This window comes from Poecilia reticulata, linkage group LG6, assembly GCF_000633615.1.
Source record: "Poecilia reticulata strain Guanapo linkage group LG6, Guppy_female_1.0+MT, whole genome shotgun sequence".
Taxonomy (NCBI): Eukaryota; Metazoa; Chordata; class Actinopteri; order Cyprinodontiformes; family Poeciliidae; genus Poecilia; species Poecilia reticulata.
The window spans coordinates 13,804,898-13,819,273 of record NC_024336.1 but is presented as its reverse complement, the minus strand read 5'-3'; the positions used below and the strand labels follow the sequence as shown (position 1 = coordinate 13,819,273).

General features: G+C 39.8%; 3 protein-coding genes across 4 annotated transcripts in view; 2 read left to right on the top strand and 1 right to left on the bottom strand.

The window, feature by feature from the left end:
- Window positions 1-468: 468 nt before the first annotated feature.
- Window positions 469-3,010, bottom strand: LOC103466035 (zona pellucida sperm-binding protein 4-like). The gene is given in 6 exon segments (XM_017305101.1): window positions 469-633; window positions 986-1,175; window positions 1,251-1,440; window positions 1,513-1,615; window positions 1,617-1,641; window positions 1,823-3,010. Coding segments are annotated over 6 exon segments (627 nt in total). The 5' UTR covers window positions 1,885-3,010; the 3' UTR covers window positions 469-576.
- Window positions 3,011-3,835: 825 nt separating this feature from the next.
- On the top strand, window positions 3,836-7,083 carry LOC103466036 (zona pellucida sperm-binding protein 3-like). The gene is made up of 8 exons (XM_008411334.2): window positions 3,836-4,777; window positions 4,894-5,012; window positions 5,204-5,307; window positions 5,684-5,861; window positions 5,973-6,090; window positions 6,176-6,258; window positions 6,637-6,833; window positions 6,950-7,083. Exons 1-8 carry the CDS (start codon window positions 4,367-4,369, stop codon window positions 7,009-7,011), a joined length of 1,272 nt encoding a protein of 423 aa, XP_008409556.1. The 5' UTR covers window positions 3,836-4,366; the 3' UTR covers window positions 7,012-7,083.
- Window positions 7,084-8,620: 1,537 nt separating this feature from the next.
- mapk8ip2 (mitogen-activated protein kinase 8 interacting protein 2) overlaps window positions 8,621-14,376 on the top strand; it is a 33,278-nt gene continuing 27,522 nt past the window's right edge. For both annotated transcript variants that reach the window (XM_008411332.2, XM_008411331.2), the window contains exon 1: window positions 8,621-9,114. In XM_008411332.2, the coding sequence (XP_008409554.1) occupies window positions 9,050-9,114 (65 nt within the window). In that variant the 5' untranslated portion in view covers window positions 8,621-9,049. The remainder of the gene's footprint in view (window positions 9,115-14,376) is intronic.

Genomic DNA, 14,376 nt, shown 5'->3' with positions numbered 1-14,376 from the left:
GATCCCAGCCCGGATAGCAAAATGGCACTTACGATATCAGACGAGCAAATCAAACACCGCCAACATGTAGCCGCCAATTGTGCAGACAGTGGAGGAAACAAGGGCACACACACACCTCGCAGCGACTTACCCAGCTTTAAAGGCATCTGCCCCGCCCACCAATCAGTGGCGCGCCTCTCGCCACACCCGACGCAAAGCGTGGGGGAGGGTGAAACACCATCCCACCACAATGTTAATACAACATGTGGCAGCTTCTGTCAGGACTCTGTCTTTACTGCTTTTTTTTAAACTCTTGCACAGAAATCAAATAAAAACCATCTAAAAGATTCTAAAACTATGTGAATAAGCACATTTTTATGAAAAGCTTCAATATGAAGGTTTATTTCTAATAACTTGTTTAAAAAGTTTTTATGAATAATTTTTTTTTTTAAAGTACAGAATCAAATTCAGACAACATAGTGAGCCAGTATAATGTTTATTTGAAACGCAGTTAATTTTTATCAGAAATTGGACATGACGATGAAAATGCCATTCCGATGACATTACTGAGCAGTTGGTGTAGTGAAGACAACTTTCTTACTGATAACAGTGGTCTCTTCTCTGGAAAGAATTCTGGAGGAACCGGAAATCTGTCTGCACAGAAAAAAACACTTAAAAGTCAAACAATAGTTGATTAAAATAACTTCATATTGTGTACAGTCATTTTAACCACAGTTAAAATTGTGTGGGATCAGCGAGGCAAATCCCACACAATGCCTGTACTTGAAAATGTAGTAAACTACTTACTTTTCCTGCTGCAACGTAAGCAGGAAAAGTAAGTAGGCTTCTGCAACCAGCCTTCTGCAACCAGCTATTGGTTGCAGAAGGCTGGCACACAGCAGCATCACAGGGAATATACACCTGGAGGACAAAAGTAGGCTGTATTTATTTATACATGGGTGAGTGGATTTAAAAGTGATAATATTTTTTTGTACTACTCTCATACCTTTTCATGGAGCGGAGTCCATGCTGATGGATCTGCAGGTGCCCTCTTTCTAGGATCAGAAGCACCACCACCACTCACAAAAGTGAACATCTTGAAAACAAAGCATCTGTAGTGGGTTGGATATGGCAGTCCAGTTGAGCCATCTAACGGGATGAGGTTTGTTAGGTAGTTGTCATCACAGCAGGGGCAGCTGTAACAAGAGAAAAGAGAAGAAAATGTTGAAATAACAAAGGTTTCTTAAAACTCAAGCCTGTCACCATCTTACCCATCAACAAGCAAATCCCACTGGGAAAGATTTTGAAGGAAAGGACTAGTACTTGTCCAGCATCTTCCAAGAGTCAAAACAATTGGATCAGTTCTCTCCAGGATTCGGACCTCAACATATACTGGGTCTCTGAGAACCTTTGTGACAGGTTAGACAGCATCTGTGCAGTAGGAAGTGTAGGCTGCGGGCTCTGTATTGACAAAACAATGGTTGGAATAAGCTATAAATAAGCCAGTTTGCAAAACTTATTCCTTCCACTAACCTTCCAAACAACCTTTGCTAGCAAATACACCATTTCCAATCCTGAGCTCCACTCGCAGAGGTCCAGGTCCAACCTCAATGACCAAAGCTTCAACAGAAGTGCCAAATGTATCTGCATTGGACAAACAGCCTAGAAAGAAAAAAGAAAATTCAGTGTGTAAGCTGAATGAAAATTCTCATTTGTGAAGGTTATCCAGTTATTTTCAAATAGTGGATTTTGCCAAATTCTTGAATTTTTGCCAACATGTGGTTGGCTTTTGGTCCAAGATTTGGCTTATCTTTTAAATAAAAAAAATAATAAAATGTCATACTTGTATTGACTGTCCCTGGTAATAGTGCCATAAGGTCCAACAGCAACTTCATAAGAGTACATTACATTCTCAGACTATAACACCGGGTTCATCCTGTGGCAAAATGGCAAGATAAAAAACAAAACAAAACAAAACAAAACATGAGATTAAATGACAGACAATATAAGGCTTTTCAGGACCCTCAAAGATGCTTTACATGAAAAACACTTGCACATGCTGACATGCACATATAGCACATTGAAAAGCGGCATGAGCTCCAAAAATTGCCGTTATGACAGTGCCGCAGGCAGTCACTGGGAATTGGTAAATGGCAAAAGCTGAAGTTGTACCAATAGGAGCACAATTTGGACCACCTCCAAAGCTGAACGAGTGAACAAAGTAAGTAATGCCAGAGACGCATTTCCATCTTGCAGGAACGATCGAGGACGAGAGAACCATGAAGAGAAGAGGGGTGGAGGTATGAGCATGAGGAATTTGAGAAGTCTGCGAGGACAGAGATAAAATAGCGGTAGATAGGAGCTGAGAAAGATCTGCTAAAGAGGGTGCAGCCAGTGGTGGTAATACGACCCTGCTCCCACGAGGGGGAGCTGTCGGTGAGCGAGGAGGTCTCGCTGCCGTCACCGGAAATGACAGGAGGAAGTAGACGCCGAGTGGAAAAAAAGCTGGAAGCCCGGGGTGTTCGGATGACGGTGATGCTGTTTATTGAGAACCTGAGGATGAAAGCAATTGGAAAAGTCTTAATGGCTGAAAGGAAATCATTTGTCTTTCAAGGAGCGTTGGAGGCGGGCGACAGTCCAGGATTTCAGACGTTGGCGTGTTGAACGAAGCTGAAGTTATGTTGAGAGGTCTGGAGAGGACCGCTGAGATGTAGACGGGTTTACGTTCTGAGGCTGAGAGGCTCGGGAATGGGGTTGAGGTCCGGGAGAACGAGTTTGACGAATACCACCACGACGCAGTCCGCGACCGCGGGTTTGAGATGGTATTGAAGGAGAGGGATGAACCTTGGTCGGACGAAGAACTGCTGGAGATGAAGAGTGAGACTGGCTTTGAGGTTCAAAGATCACGGAGCGCAAGCGTTTGGAGCGCGAGGCTTGTCTCGAAACGTCACGAGAGGAGTTTTTTTTTCATCAAATGAAGAAGTCGTCCGAGTCGGAGGGGTTGAGCTGAATTATCAGGGCATCTTCCGTGGTGAGTAGATTCTTGATGAACCAATTTTTTACGAGTCTGAAGTGACGAACGTAACGTTAACTAAACGTAACAGACAGATGAAAAGGCGAGCAGGGTATAAATAGGCAAATAAGCTACTTGGAAAATTAGAGGTGTGGTTTGGGGCGTGGTCCTGCTCCTGAACCTCATGGTAATTACACCAAATGGTGACTTCTGAACTCTTGCTGAGTTAAAACATGTGTATTGTTGTTTCTAAATGAATATGAACTTGTTTTCTTTGCATTGTTTGAGGTCTAAAAGCACTGCATCTTATTCGTTATTTTGACCATTTCTCATTTTCTGCAGATATATACAACATTTTTGCTTGGGATTTTGGCATGTTGTCAGTAGTTCATAGAATAAAAAAAAAAATCAATGTTCATTTTATTCAAACATATACCTATAAAAAGCAAAATCAGAGAATTGATCATTTTAAGTGGTCTCTTAATTTTTCCAGAGACGCAGACAGATRKRWGTGTGTGTGTGTGTGTGTGTGTGTGTGTGTGTGTGTGTGTGTGTGTGTGTGTGWGAGAGAGAGAGAGAGACAGGCATATACTGTTGTGTTACAATATAATATTACAATGGTATGAATTAATATGATGAATTAGTTTGTTCCTCAAATCGATTATTTGTAACTGACCTTACTTGTTTTTATTGTACTTAATTATTATTTTAATAATAAAGACATAAATACAGAACAATAAATATCACAATAAATAGGTAAAGGAAAATGTCAGCTTTCGTTATTTTCTCTACTCTTTCCCAAATGCCATTTTTGTTTTTCTCAGTCTTTTTTTTTTTTTTTTTTTTTTACGAAACCAACACCTTACGATAGCTCCTGTACTTGGCAGGTGGAAGCAACACTTCTTCACACTGATCATGGTTTGGGGGTTATTGATTCCCTTTAACAAAATTTGATTTGGCAATGCACTTTGGTCTGTTTGCTTTGGGCAGGAATACCTAACGCTGGGTCACGCTGACTTTTTCTGACCTGTTTTTAATTTCAGTTTGCCAGTGTTTTTATGTGTGTTGTTCAGTCCAAGAGAATGTGCTTCATAAAAATAATAATGACCTTGTGCTCAGTGTATATATTTTATTGCCATAACTCTTGCCTAATCTACTGTCAGTTTCAGGGGCTGTCGTAATTTTTGAGCCGCATAATTTAAGTGGTCAAGATCCATCTCTGTAGCTAAGAAGAGGCAGGTACATGTGATGGGGGCAGGTTAGGAGGCGGGATTGTAATACAAGTAAACAGACTCACTCTATTATAAAAGCAGGTGCACAATTCCATATTCTCTAAAGCATCTGGTGAACTCCTTGATCCTGAAAGCCTTGATCATGAAATTAATTGCCATTTGCGTTGTGGTGCTGGTCTCTTTTGGCAGCTTCTGTGATGCAAAACCTGGTATACCATTACCTCCCAAACAACCACTTCAGCAATCCCACCAGCATTTGCAGACTTTTGAGAAAGAGCTCACCTGGAAATACCCTGATGATCCCCAGCCTGACCCCAAGCCTATTGTGCCGTTTGAGCTGAGATATCCAGCAACGGTTCCTGCTGCAACCGTTGCTGTTGACTGCAGAGAAGCCATAGCTCACGTGGAGGCCAAGAAGGACTTGTTTGGCATCGGGCAGCCCATCAACCCAAGCGACCTCGTCTTGGGTAACTGTCCACCTACTGGAGAAGACCCTGTCGCTCAAGTGCTGATTTATGAAGTCGAACTGCATAAATGTGGAAGCCAGCTAACTGTAAGAAACAGATTTTTTTCTCGAAAACAAAAAAAAACTGTCATAGATGTTTATTAGAATTTTGTAAGATATGTTAATGTTTGATCTCTAATTGGTTCAATGCATGTCTTTTCTAGACGACAGATGATGCTCTGGTCTACACTTACTTTCTCAACTACAGCCCTTCAAATTTGGGTATTACTCCAATTGTAAGAACCACCCAAGCTCCTGTGATTGTGGAATGCCACTACCCAAGGTGGGTAGAGCAAAGTCAAAGAGTTTGGTGACTCTAGATGTAACATACAACCTCTAAAGAAAACTTAGAACTTACTAAAGGTTTAATCCCCAATCCCATTTTGAATAATTATAATTTTTGATGCAAAGGGCACATTGGTCTGAGAATAATTGTTGAATTCTACATTTTAATTAAATTATTTTCCCCTTCAGGAAGCACAATGTGAGCAGCCTTCCTCTTGAACCCGTGTGGGTCCCTTTTTCTGCAGTTAAGATGGCTGAGGAGTTCCTGTATTTCACTATGAAACTTATGACTGGTGAGCTTGACAAAAATTAACACAACTATTTTAGCTGTGCAAATTACAAAGCCAAATACAAAGATAATTGTACGTATAAAATTGGAGAAATTGTAGCACTTGTCGATGTGAGGTCACATCATCTAAAAGAAGAACCATCTCTTCCTTACAAATTGAACTGTTAGCCAATAGTTTCCATCAATGCCATCTGCAGAACAAATGCACATCAATTCGGCTGGTTTCTGCTGCCAAATGTCTACTAAGTTGTTGCTAGGCTACACTGCATGACTTCAAATGCATTTAAGTTGATCACAGATTGTGTTCTGATAAATGTGTGATATCCGAGAACAAATCTATTTAAAAAAAAAAAAAACTATCATTGCTAATCTTTGCACAGATGACTGGCTCAATGAAAGGCCAAGCTACCAGTATTTCCTTGGAGACCTGATCCGTATAGAGGTCACCGTCAAGCAGTACTTCCATGTACCCCTGCGTGTTTACGTGGACAGATGCGTGGCTACCCTCTCACCTGATGCAACTTCCAGTCCCTATTATGCTTTCCTTGATAACTTTGGGTAAAGTATTACTTACAGTTACGAGAACTTGTTCACAAGAGCAGTAAAGGTAAGTGTAACATGGAAAACAAATTTGTTACTCTTCATTTGCTTTATTTTGCATGAGTGCAGGTGTTTGATTGATGCCAGGATCACAGTCTGTGACTCAAGGTTCATGGCTCGCACTGAAGAGAATAAACTTCAGTTCCAGTTGGAGGCCTTCAGGTTCCAGAATCCTGATAGTGGATTGGTAGGCATCACTCAGACCAAGACAAATTATATATTTTTATATTGTACCATATATTATTAACCCTAGTCCTCCTTTGCTTTAACAGATCTACATTACCTGCCACTTGAAGGCAACAACTACTGCCCATCCCATAGACGGCCAGCACAGAGCTTGTTCCTACATTAGCGGGTGAGTATGCTTGCACACTTAATTGGACTCAATATAGTAATATAGTGTTTTTCTATTCCTTTGACCACTCTTTCCACTTTACACTAGAGTAAATTTGCTCATTTGCACTCACCAATGCTCACACATTCATTCACAAGCACATTCGGCAGCTTAGTGTTAAGTGCCTTCCCAGGGGCACATCAGAGGAAGAAGCTGGAATCAAACCTTCAACTTTTCAATTGCAAGGCTGGTTTCTGCTGCCTTGCAGCAGAAACCAGCTGCAAGGCAGCAGACGAGTTTCTCGTCATGGAGAAACTCGTCTTCTCCATGACGAGTTTCTTCGTCATGGAGAAGAAACTCTTTCCGCTAATCTGCAGTCGCTGACATTTCTGTCCCCAGATGGAGAGAGGCTAGTGGAGTTGATCCAGCTTGTGCTTCTTGTGAGTCTGGTGATGTGATATCGTATACTGCTCCAGGAATTACATTCGGTAGCCCCCTCGTCATTACCAGTGATGGTGGAGGAGGACAACAAACTCCTCAAGTCCCTTATAATCTCCCATTTTCAAGGAAAGCTCGTGATGTGACCCAACCTGAACGTATGTGCTTTACAACACTTTTTCTGAATGACATGATTTTGTCTAAACAAACATTACAGTAACAGATCAACCATGATTTCTGCATACCTACTGGCTTTTTTTCTTTTTTCGTTCAGTTTTGGAATGGGAAGGCGATGTCACTCTGGGTCCCATCCCCGTCATGGAGAAGAAACTCTGAAAAGCAGAAGTGTCGCGTGATTTGCCTCTATATAGCCATGAACACCAAAATAAACAGTATCATTGGTTCATATCTCTGTCTATGTTATGCTCTTGTCTCATGTCAGCTGTTCTTGAACGTGTAACAACATCCCACTCAGTCTCTTAAATCAACCTAAAATTTCAACAACTTACTAAAAAAATACGTAATTTAAATTAACTTCTATGTAATGTCATTGAGTCCAATTGGGTCCATGTGGGTGGACCCAATGTGTCCAGCACGTAATCTGTGACTTTCTCCATTTCATGAAAAATAAAAATCGCAACTAAGATGCTTGTTTCATTAAATCTTTTCCTTCAAAACAGAATACCTAATGTTCAATGAAAATAAACAAGGAATAAAATTGAATAGTGGCATGCTGTCCATTAAAAATCTAACTGAATAACTAATGGAACAATAAACAGATTCACAAACATTTTAAGATTTGAGCTTTCACCTTCAAGTACTACTTTTCTCCAGGTGCCGTCAGAAATAATAGTCTTGACAAACTACAGATCTAGTCATAGATAGATAGATAGATAGATAGATAGATAGATAGATCATCATCCACAGGGGGAAATTCAGGTTCATTATAAAAAAAAAACAGAAAAACAATTTTTTTTTATTTCACTTTTGAGTTTTAGGTTCTCTGTTGAATAGCTCTCGTGAGCTCAATGAACGAGTGAATAGATATTTACTGACCTCGTGTGGCAGAAAATGTGTATCGTTTTGTTTTGTGAGGTTCAGCACCACTTGCAATGAACAGCAATCAACCAAAAATGCTTATTTGATTATTCAATCAATACATTAGTTGAGTTAATTCAATTAATTTATTAAATTATTAATAAATACATTTATTGATAAACATTTTTTCTAATATCACTTATTAATAAGTTAATAAATAAAAAAATCATTTGGAGCTTATTTATATTGATTTATCTTGAAAAGCTAAATGCTTTAGTACCTTATTCTGGTTCGTATTTTGAAAACTAACATTTTTATTTACTTTATAAAAGGTACAAAAGGTCGTTCTATCTCTTTACAACTGCTTTGCTAAACACAATCTCCAGAATTTTATGAATTAGTAATATTGTAGGAACACAATGTATTGTCCTGAGGTCTACTCAAAGGTATCACAGTAAAGTACTAATTCACACCACTTTTGATACCTTGTAAAATAAGTGAATATAAATTACCTAAAATATCTTGAGAGTCAAACTATGGAAAAGTTAGAGGGATCTACCATTGCAAGATGCGGTATTTAGTCTTTGCAGTGTGCTACCATATTATGCTCGTGGTCTGCATTAACAGCATGTGAAGGATGCTGTCTTGAGTACTCAAAAAAATAAATCTGTTGTGCTTAACACCTCCGTCTCCAGACCTAATCATCTCTCTCTCTCTTTTTTTAAATCAGGAAATGTCACTTTAAACGTTTGTCATGTTAAAGAAGAAGAAGAAAAAATAATAATCTCATCTTAGATTGTTTTCTGTAGCACAGTTTGGGCTCAAAGCCTACCCTCCTTCTGGGACAACCTGCTCACGCAGCAGCGACACTGACGTTACATTGTCTCTCCTCCTCCTCCTCCTGTCTCCGCACTGCTGCCCCCCCTTGCTGCTGCTGGGTGTCACAGGCAGCATCACGGCAGCAGACATTTGGCGAGCAAATCGAGGACTGCGGTCAAACCAGCTGCGCGCTTCATGCCTCCCGTGGACATTTCGGGGAAACACGGGAAAATCCGCGGCGTTGCACGCTGCCTCTTAGGACCCACTTTTTGTATTTTTGTATTTTTTGGCTCCCCTCTCGTCCCAATTGTGCGTGGATGCTTCACTGCAGATTTGATGGTGCTGAGCAGGCTTGTCTGATTGTGAAGGCTTGCGGCCAGGCGGGCATTTGCGGGGCCGCGGAGAAATACCCCGTCGTCCAGGTTTTCTGCGTCCCTCCTCTGCCCCGTGATTGTTCATGGACTGCCGCTGCGCTCCGTGATTTTCTGCAGTCTCTTTGAGTCATTTGTAGTAGAAGATGGCGGACAGGGCTGAGATGTTTTCTCTATCCACTTTCCATTCCCTCTCTCCGCCTGGCTGCAGGTAAGAGCTTTCACCGGGAGTGACGGTAGAGCGATGATGTGACAGGGTGATGAAAAGAGCGGAGGGGAAAAAAATAACGACACACAAGACGGCGTACAAGAATGTCACTTTAATGCAAATGACTGTAGGAAAACACGCATTTTTGGATTGGTTATAGATATTTGGAATAACCTGCTGTGTGTATAGGCCTGCTAGTGTTTCAGCCCCCCTGATGCTGCTTCCCTAGCAGCGCTGAATGACTTCATGCACACTTTCTAATATTTACTTCATCGGCACGTTTTATCATCAAACCTAAAGTGTGAAACAAAGCACAGAACAAAACCTATTGCAAATGTTAAGATTCTAAACTGTCGCGACATCCACCCGTTTGCGCATCCTCTGTGTGAGGCCCACGCCCTGTTGAGTCCAACCCCAGCAAGGGCATGATGCTGAACAATGATTTACGGAAGTCACTCTGATGATGATGCTGTTTTAAACGCGCTCTGCAACAAATCTACAAGGTTTTATTTGATCTTGCCTCAGCACAACAGGAAATAGGATGAGATCTGTAACTTGCAGCAGTTTCCATGAAACAACTAAAGCGTTTTGTTTATGGTGAAAAGACACAGACCTATGCTGTCCATGTTGTTGATCGCATGAATGGGAGCATGGGTGAGGTCGTCCTTATGCTGTCCATATCAGATTTTCTTTCTCTTCCCCCACACCCCAAACAACCAAAACAAATTTCTGAACAGTACATTTTAGTTAGGCTTTAACTAGTTTACATAGTCTCAGTTCTAAGCCTGTTTTGATTTGAAAAGTTCATAATACAAAAATAAAATTAAACAGACCAACAAACAACCATGCTGTAAAATCCAATTTGTTCTCTTTTCTCTTTATGCTTAAAAACAATATGGAAACTCACTGCGTCAGAAAACATTAAAATGTTGCTTTTACTAAGTAAATGACAAAAAATAGGTGGTGGGCCTGGAAGCTGCACTGCTCTGAAAAGGCCAGAGCACATGTCAAAGTAGGGTCCGTCTTGAATGACTACACAGATGAAGCTTTGAGGTCTACTTTTTCACCTTAAACATCTTAGGACTGATTTTAGTTACAAATTAAAACGATGTTTCAGAAAATGAAAACTTTCTTCACCGTCTCCATCTCCTGCTGCTGGAGTCAGAATGAATTGTGGCAAACTGGCTGATCCACACTGTCATATAATACCTTTTCACATTACTTCAAAATAACTTAACACAATTTTATAACTTTTGACCTCAAAAGGCCCTCATCTTATTTAAACTAAGTGTTTCTTATATCTATGCGAAATTATTTCTTCTATTCAAGTCAAGCTTTTAACTTCACAATACATTCAAATGCTTACAGGACTTATTTGAGTGCTAGCAAAAGCTTGAACAAAAGCAAGTTTAACAATTTACAGTGCGTATGCCTCTGTTTTTGCATTCTTAAATACTGTGTTGCTCATAAAGTTGGGTCTCTTCTCATGAAATTTGTGTAACAATGCAAATAATTTTTATAGATCAAGTCGTTCTCCTATTTACTTGGATTCCCACGGTAGGATTTCATCCAGGGCAATCAGCGAACAGGAGAAGTTGTGAATGATCGCGTTGATTTTCTGCGCTGTTTTAGAATTGTAGTCTGTTTTAGCAACAGCAGTGGAGGAAGTGAACGTAGCCATTCAGTCCGTTTTGGCCACTCATCCAAATATTGATTCAACGTTAACAGCCGCCTCGTTTGGACTGGCACTTCTCTCTTTGCAGTAGAGGATGGTTGTTTACAGCGCAGGCAATTTCCAGCCAGCTCCATAGCGTCGAGTTGCCGCATTACAAACGTCACGGACAAACGTTAGCAATTGGGTAACATTTAAAACTTCCACACTTCAAGAAAAATAGTTTCTTAGTAGCTGAGATCCAAGAGCCTCTGTACTAAACAAATAGCGTGGAACAAGGGGCTGTTTTTTTACCAGGCTAATCAAGTGTAGATCTTTTCAAAATTTTGAAAATGTAACCATATGCATTTGAAGTTAAGGTTTAGTGTGGAGTAAACATTTTGTTTTATGAATCGTAAAATGTACACTTTAATAAATCTCAAATCAATGTAGAATAATCCAGGTCATGATTTCTTTGGATTAAAAACAATAAAAGATAGTCCATAATTCCTTTAAAAAAAGTGAAATTACCCTTAAATATAGAGCTAAATAAGAAATTTTGACTGATTTATTAGTCTCCGGTGATATATGAAAGAGCCAATCTCCGCTTCATTGCACTGGAGGTGTGTACTTAGACTTGAATGGCTTAATCATTGAGACAAGAATGAGTTCTTGTGCTGCCAACTGATAGGATGGCACCCTGGGTGGTGTGCCATATCTCTAATTTAGAAAATTTCCACTGTTCATATGCTGCAATACGGGTTGCAGAGACTTGATTGCAGAAAGGACTGCACGTAATAGTAAATTAGGGGAAAGAGTATGATTGCTCGTATTTGTCAGGAGTCACTGATACATAAACTGCCTCAGGATCTCATCGACCATCCCTGCTCCCACATGGCCCATGGATCTACAGAAACAATCACATTAGCCAGTCATTCCTGCTGGGTTTTCAATCCAGGCCATGTACTCGTGTGGGATTAGCTCAGTCTCAAAGATGGATCATGTAAAATCAATGTGACTGACTTTTTTCCTACATGTCGCCCACTGACCATAAAGTTCAAATCGAATTGTTGGGATCAATATTTTAGATTTGCAGCTTTGGCAGGAAGCCAGAGCAAGAAGTGTATCACATAGCTATTGTATCAAAAAGTTATTTTATACTTTCTACCTGTGCATTCTGCATGTGACAGAATCCAGATACATGTAAAGGTTTTCTCATTTAATTTTCAGAGTAACATATGTCAAGGTTTTAAAAAGTTACAAAGTCAAAACTGCTACACGACACCTTCATTAAGGCTTAAAGGCACCTTAAACCTTATTATTTCTAAGGTTTAAGTGCTTTTGCTGAGATGCCAGAGAAAGGTTTTGCTCGCTGCCTACCAATCCCCTTCCACCACCTTTGCCTTGCACTGCTTGTCAGCTGGCTGAAAGAAAGTTGTTATATTTGCTTACAACAAAGACGAGTTTAACTATTTGGATATATGCCATGTTGTGAAAAACGCGCAGTGTGGTAACTAAAGAACTGGCACCTTTATTTGCACGATCTTGCAGATATATCGATATCACTGCATATACTATGTTAATATCGCATATGACTTTTTGACATGGATATATACATTTCAAATGTCACAAATATACATTTTGCATGCCAATAAGATATTCTCCTGGAGGATGAATTGCATGTTACCTGTGTAGACGCTCACACCTGGCACAGATGATAGCGCTCAACTTGCTGAAGCTCACAAAGAGAAAAGGAAACACGAGGAAACTAGGAATTTATCAAAGCTGAATGAGTGACAGTCATTGCAATATTTAGCAAGGGCATTGCCATTAGATCATTTTCTAATATTGTGCAGCGCAGCTGTCACCCATCACTCTAAGTCAATGCTGTTGTAAAACTGCAATTTTCAAGTCTATGTAGTAAAACCAAAATAAGAAAAATGAAACTGTTTTATCTGAGCCCAAGGTCACAATTTTATGAGAATCTCAAACTGGCCCAGGCCTTTTCATATGTATTTATTCAGCCGATCGGATTCCCAATCTGTCAAATTTTATTTTAGCGTTTGTTTTCCTGTTTTCATCAGAGGTGTTGGTGGTGTGGTAATCTGCCTTACATAACCCTGACTCTGTTCCCAGTCGGCAACATAATCCTTTAAAGGGGCCATCATTTTCCTGAGCTGCAGAAATTTATGACAAACGGTAATTCCTTCTGCACTGAGGGAAACCTCTTTTTGCTGGAAGTTTAAACCTTTATAGATGAGTTCAGGTCATTTATTAAGGTTTTTTTTTTTTTTAATTTGTTTTTTCAATTATGTATAAGAAAGAGACCCCACACTGTGCTGATAAGAAAATTTATACTTTCTGCTCACAGCAAAAAAAGAGTCTGTAGTGCTCTCGGTTGTGGTAACTCTTTATTTTGTAGAAATGTTTGTAAAGAAAATTGCTTTTATTGTTTTTTTTTTAAAATGTCCCCTGCAGTGCTTTAATAAAGGCCTTATTGTGACACCAATCCTAGGGGCCAGTTCCATGTCTTAGCATGGGGAAAAATGTATGTTGCAGGTTTGGGTAGATTAGTTGAAGCAGCATTGAGAAGATAACTAGTTATCCTTGTTTTTGTTAGATGTTAATTTAGATGGCCAATAGTATATTTCAATCAGATCCGATTGAGTGAGGTTCAAAAACAGCCTTAAGAACTGCGTTAGATGGTGATGCTCATTTCCCCTGTCCTCCATTTACTACTTTTACAGTTTTGAAAGGAGAAAAACTGCAATTCATATTTCACATTTGGGATGTTTTGTGAATATTTTTTCTGTCATTGTTTTTATAGTATGCTACTGCAAGGAAATGCCGCTGCATGACTCCAGTAGCCATCAAAATGTCAGAAAGCTTTTTTTTAATTTTTTTTATCTGAGTCATAATTTCAAGTCATATTAATTCTGCGGTGTATTCGGTAAACTTTACATTATTCTTAAATATCAGCTATCCAGTAAACTTAAAACTCACAGCTTGTTCTGAGTCTGGTGGAGCAGTACTGGGAAATGTGTAGTATTTCCACAAACTGCGTCCTGATTTCTTTTACTCCAACCCCTTTCAGTGTGAACCTCATGTTTATTAACTGATGCTCTACTTTTGCTTTCCAACTCTTTGAAGGCAGCTGGCGAAAGCTGAGAGGGGGGTTGGGAGTACTGGTGGGTGTGGTTACTATGGCGTAAGAAGCTTAACTCAAATACAGATTCATTTTAGCCCTAATGCACTCCATCCCTGCCAACCCTCCACTGTCTCTGCATCCCATTTTAAGTGTTTTTGTGTTTCCCATTTCTCTCCTTGTCTCTTCGATATTTCCTCCTGTCGAATAGCAGTTCAATAAGGACCGTTAATTTGTCCATGATTTATTTTACTTGTGGATGACGACGCTGAGTGGATCCCTAGGAACTGCAGCGTTTACATCACATTTCATGATTCCACTAATCCAAATCCAGATCAATCCACATGGTATCATCTGTATCCTGGAAATGTGTGCATCATCATCATCATCATCATCATCATCATCATCATCATCATCATCATCATCATCATCATCATCATCATCATCATCATCATCATCATCATCATCA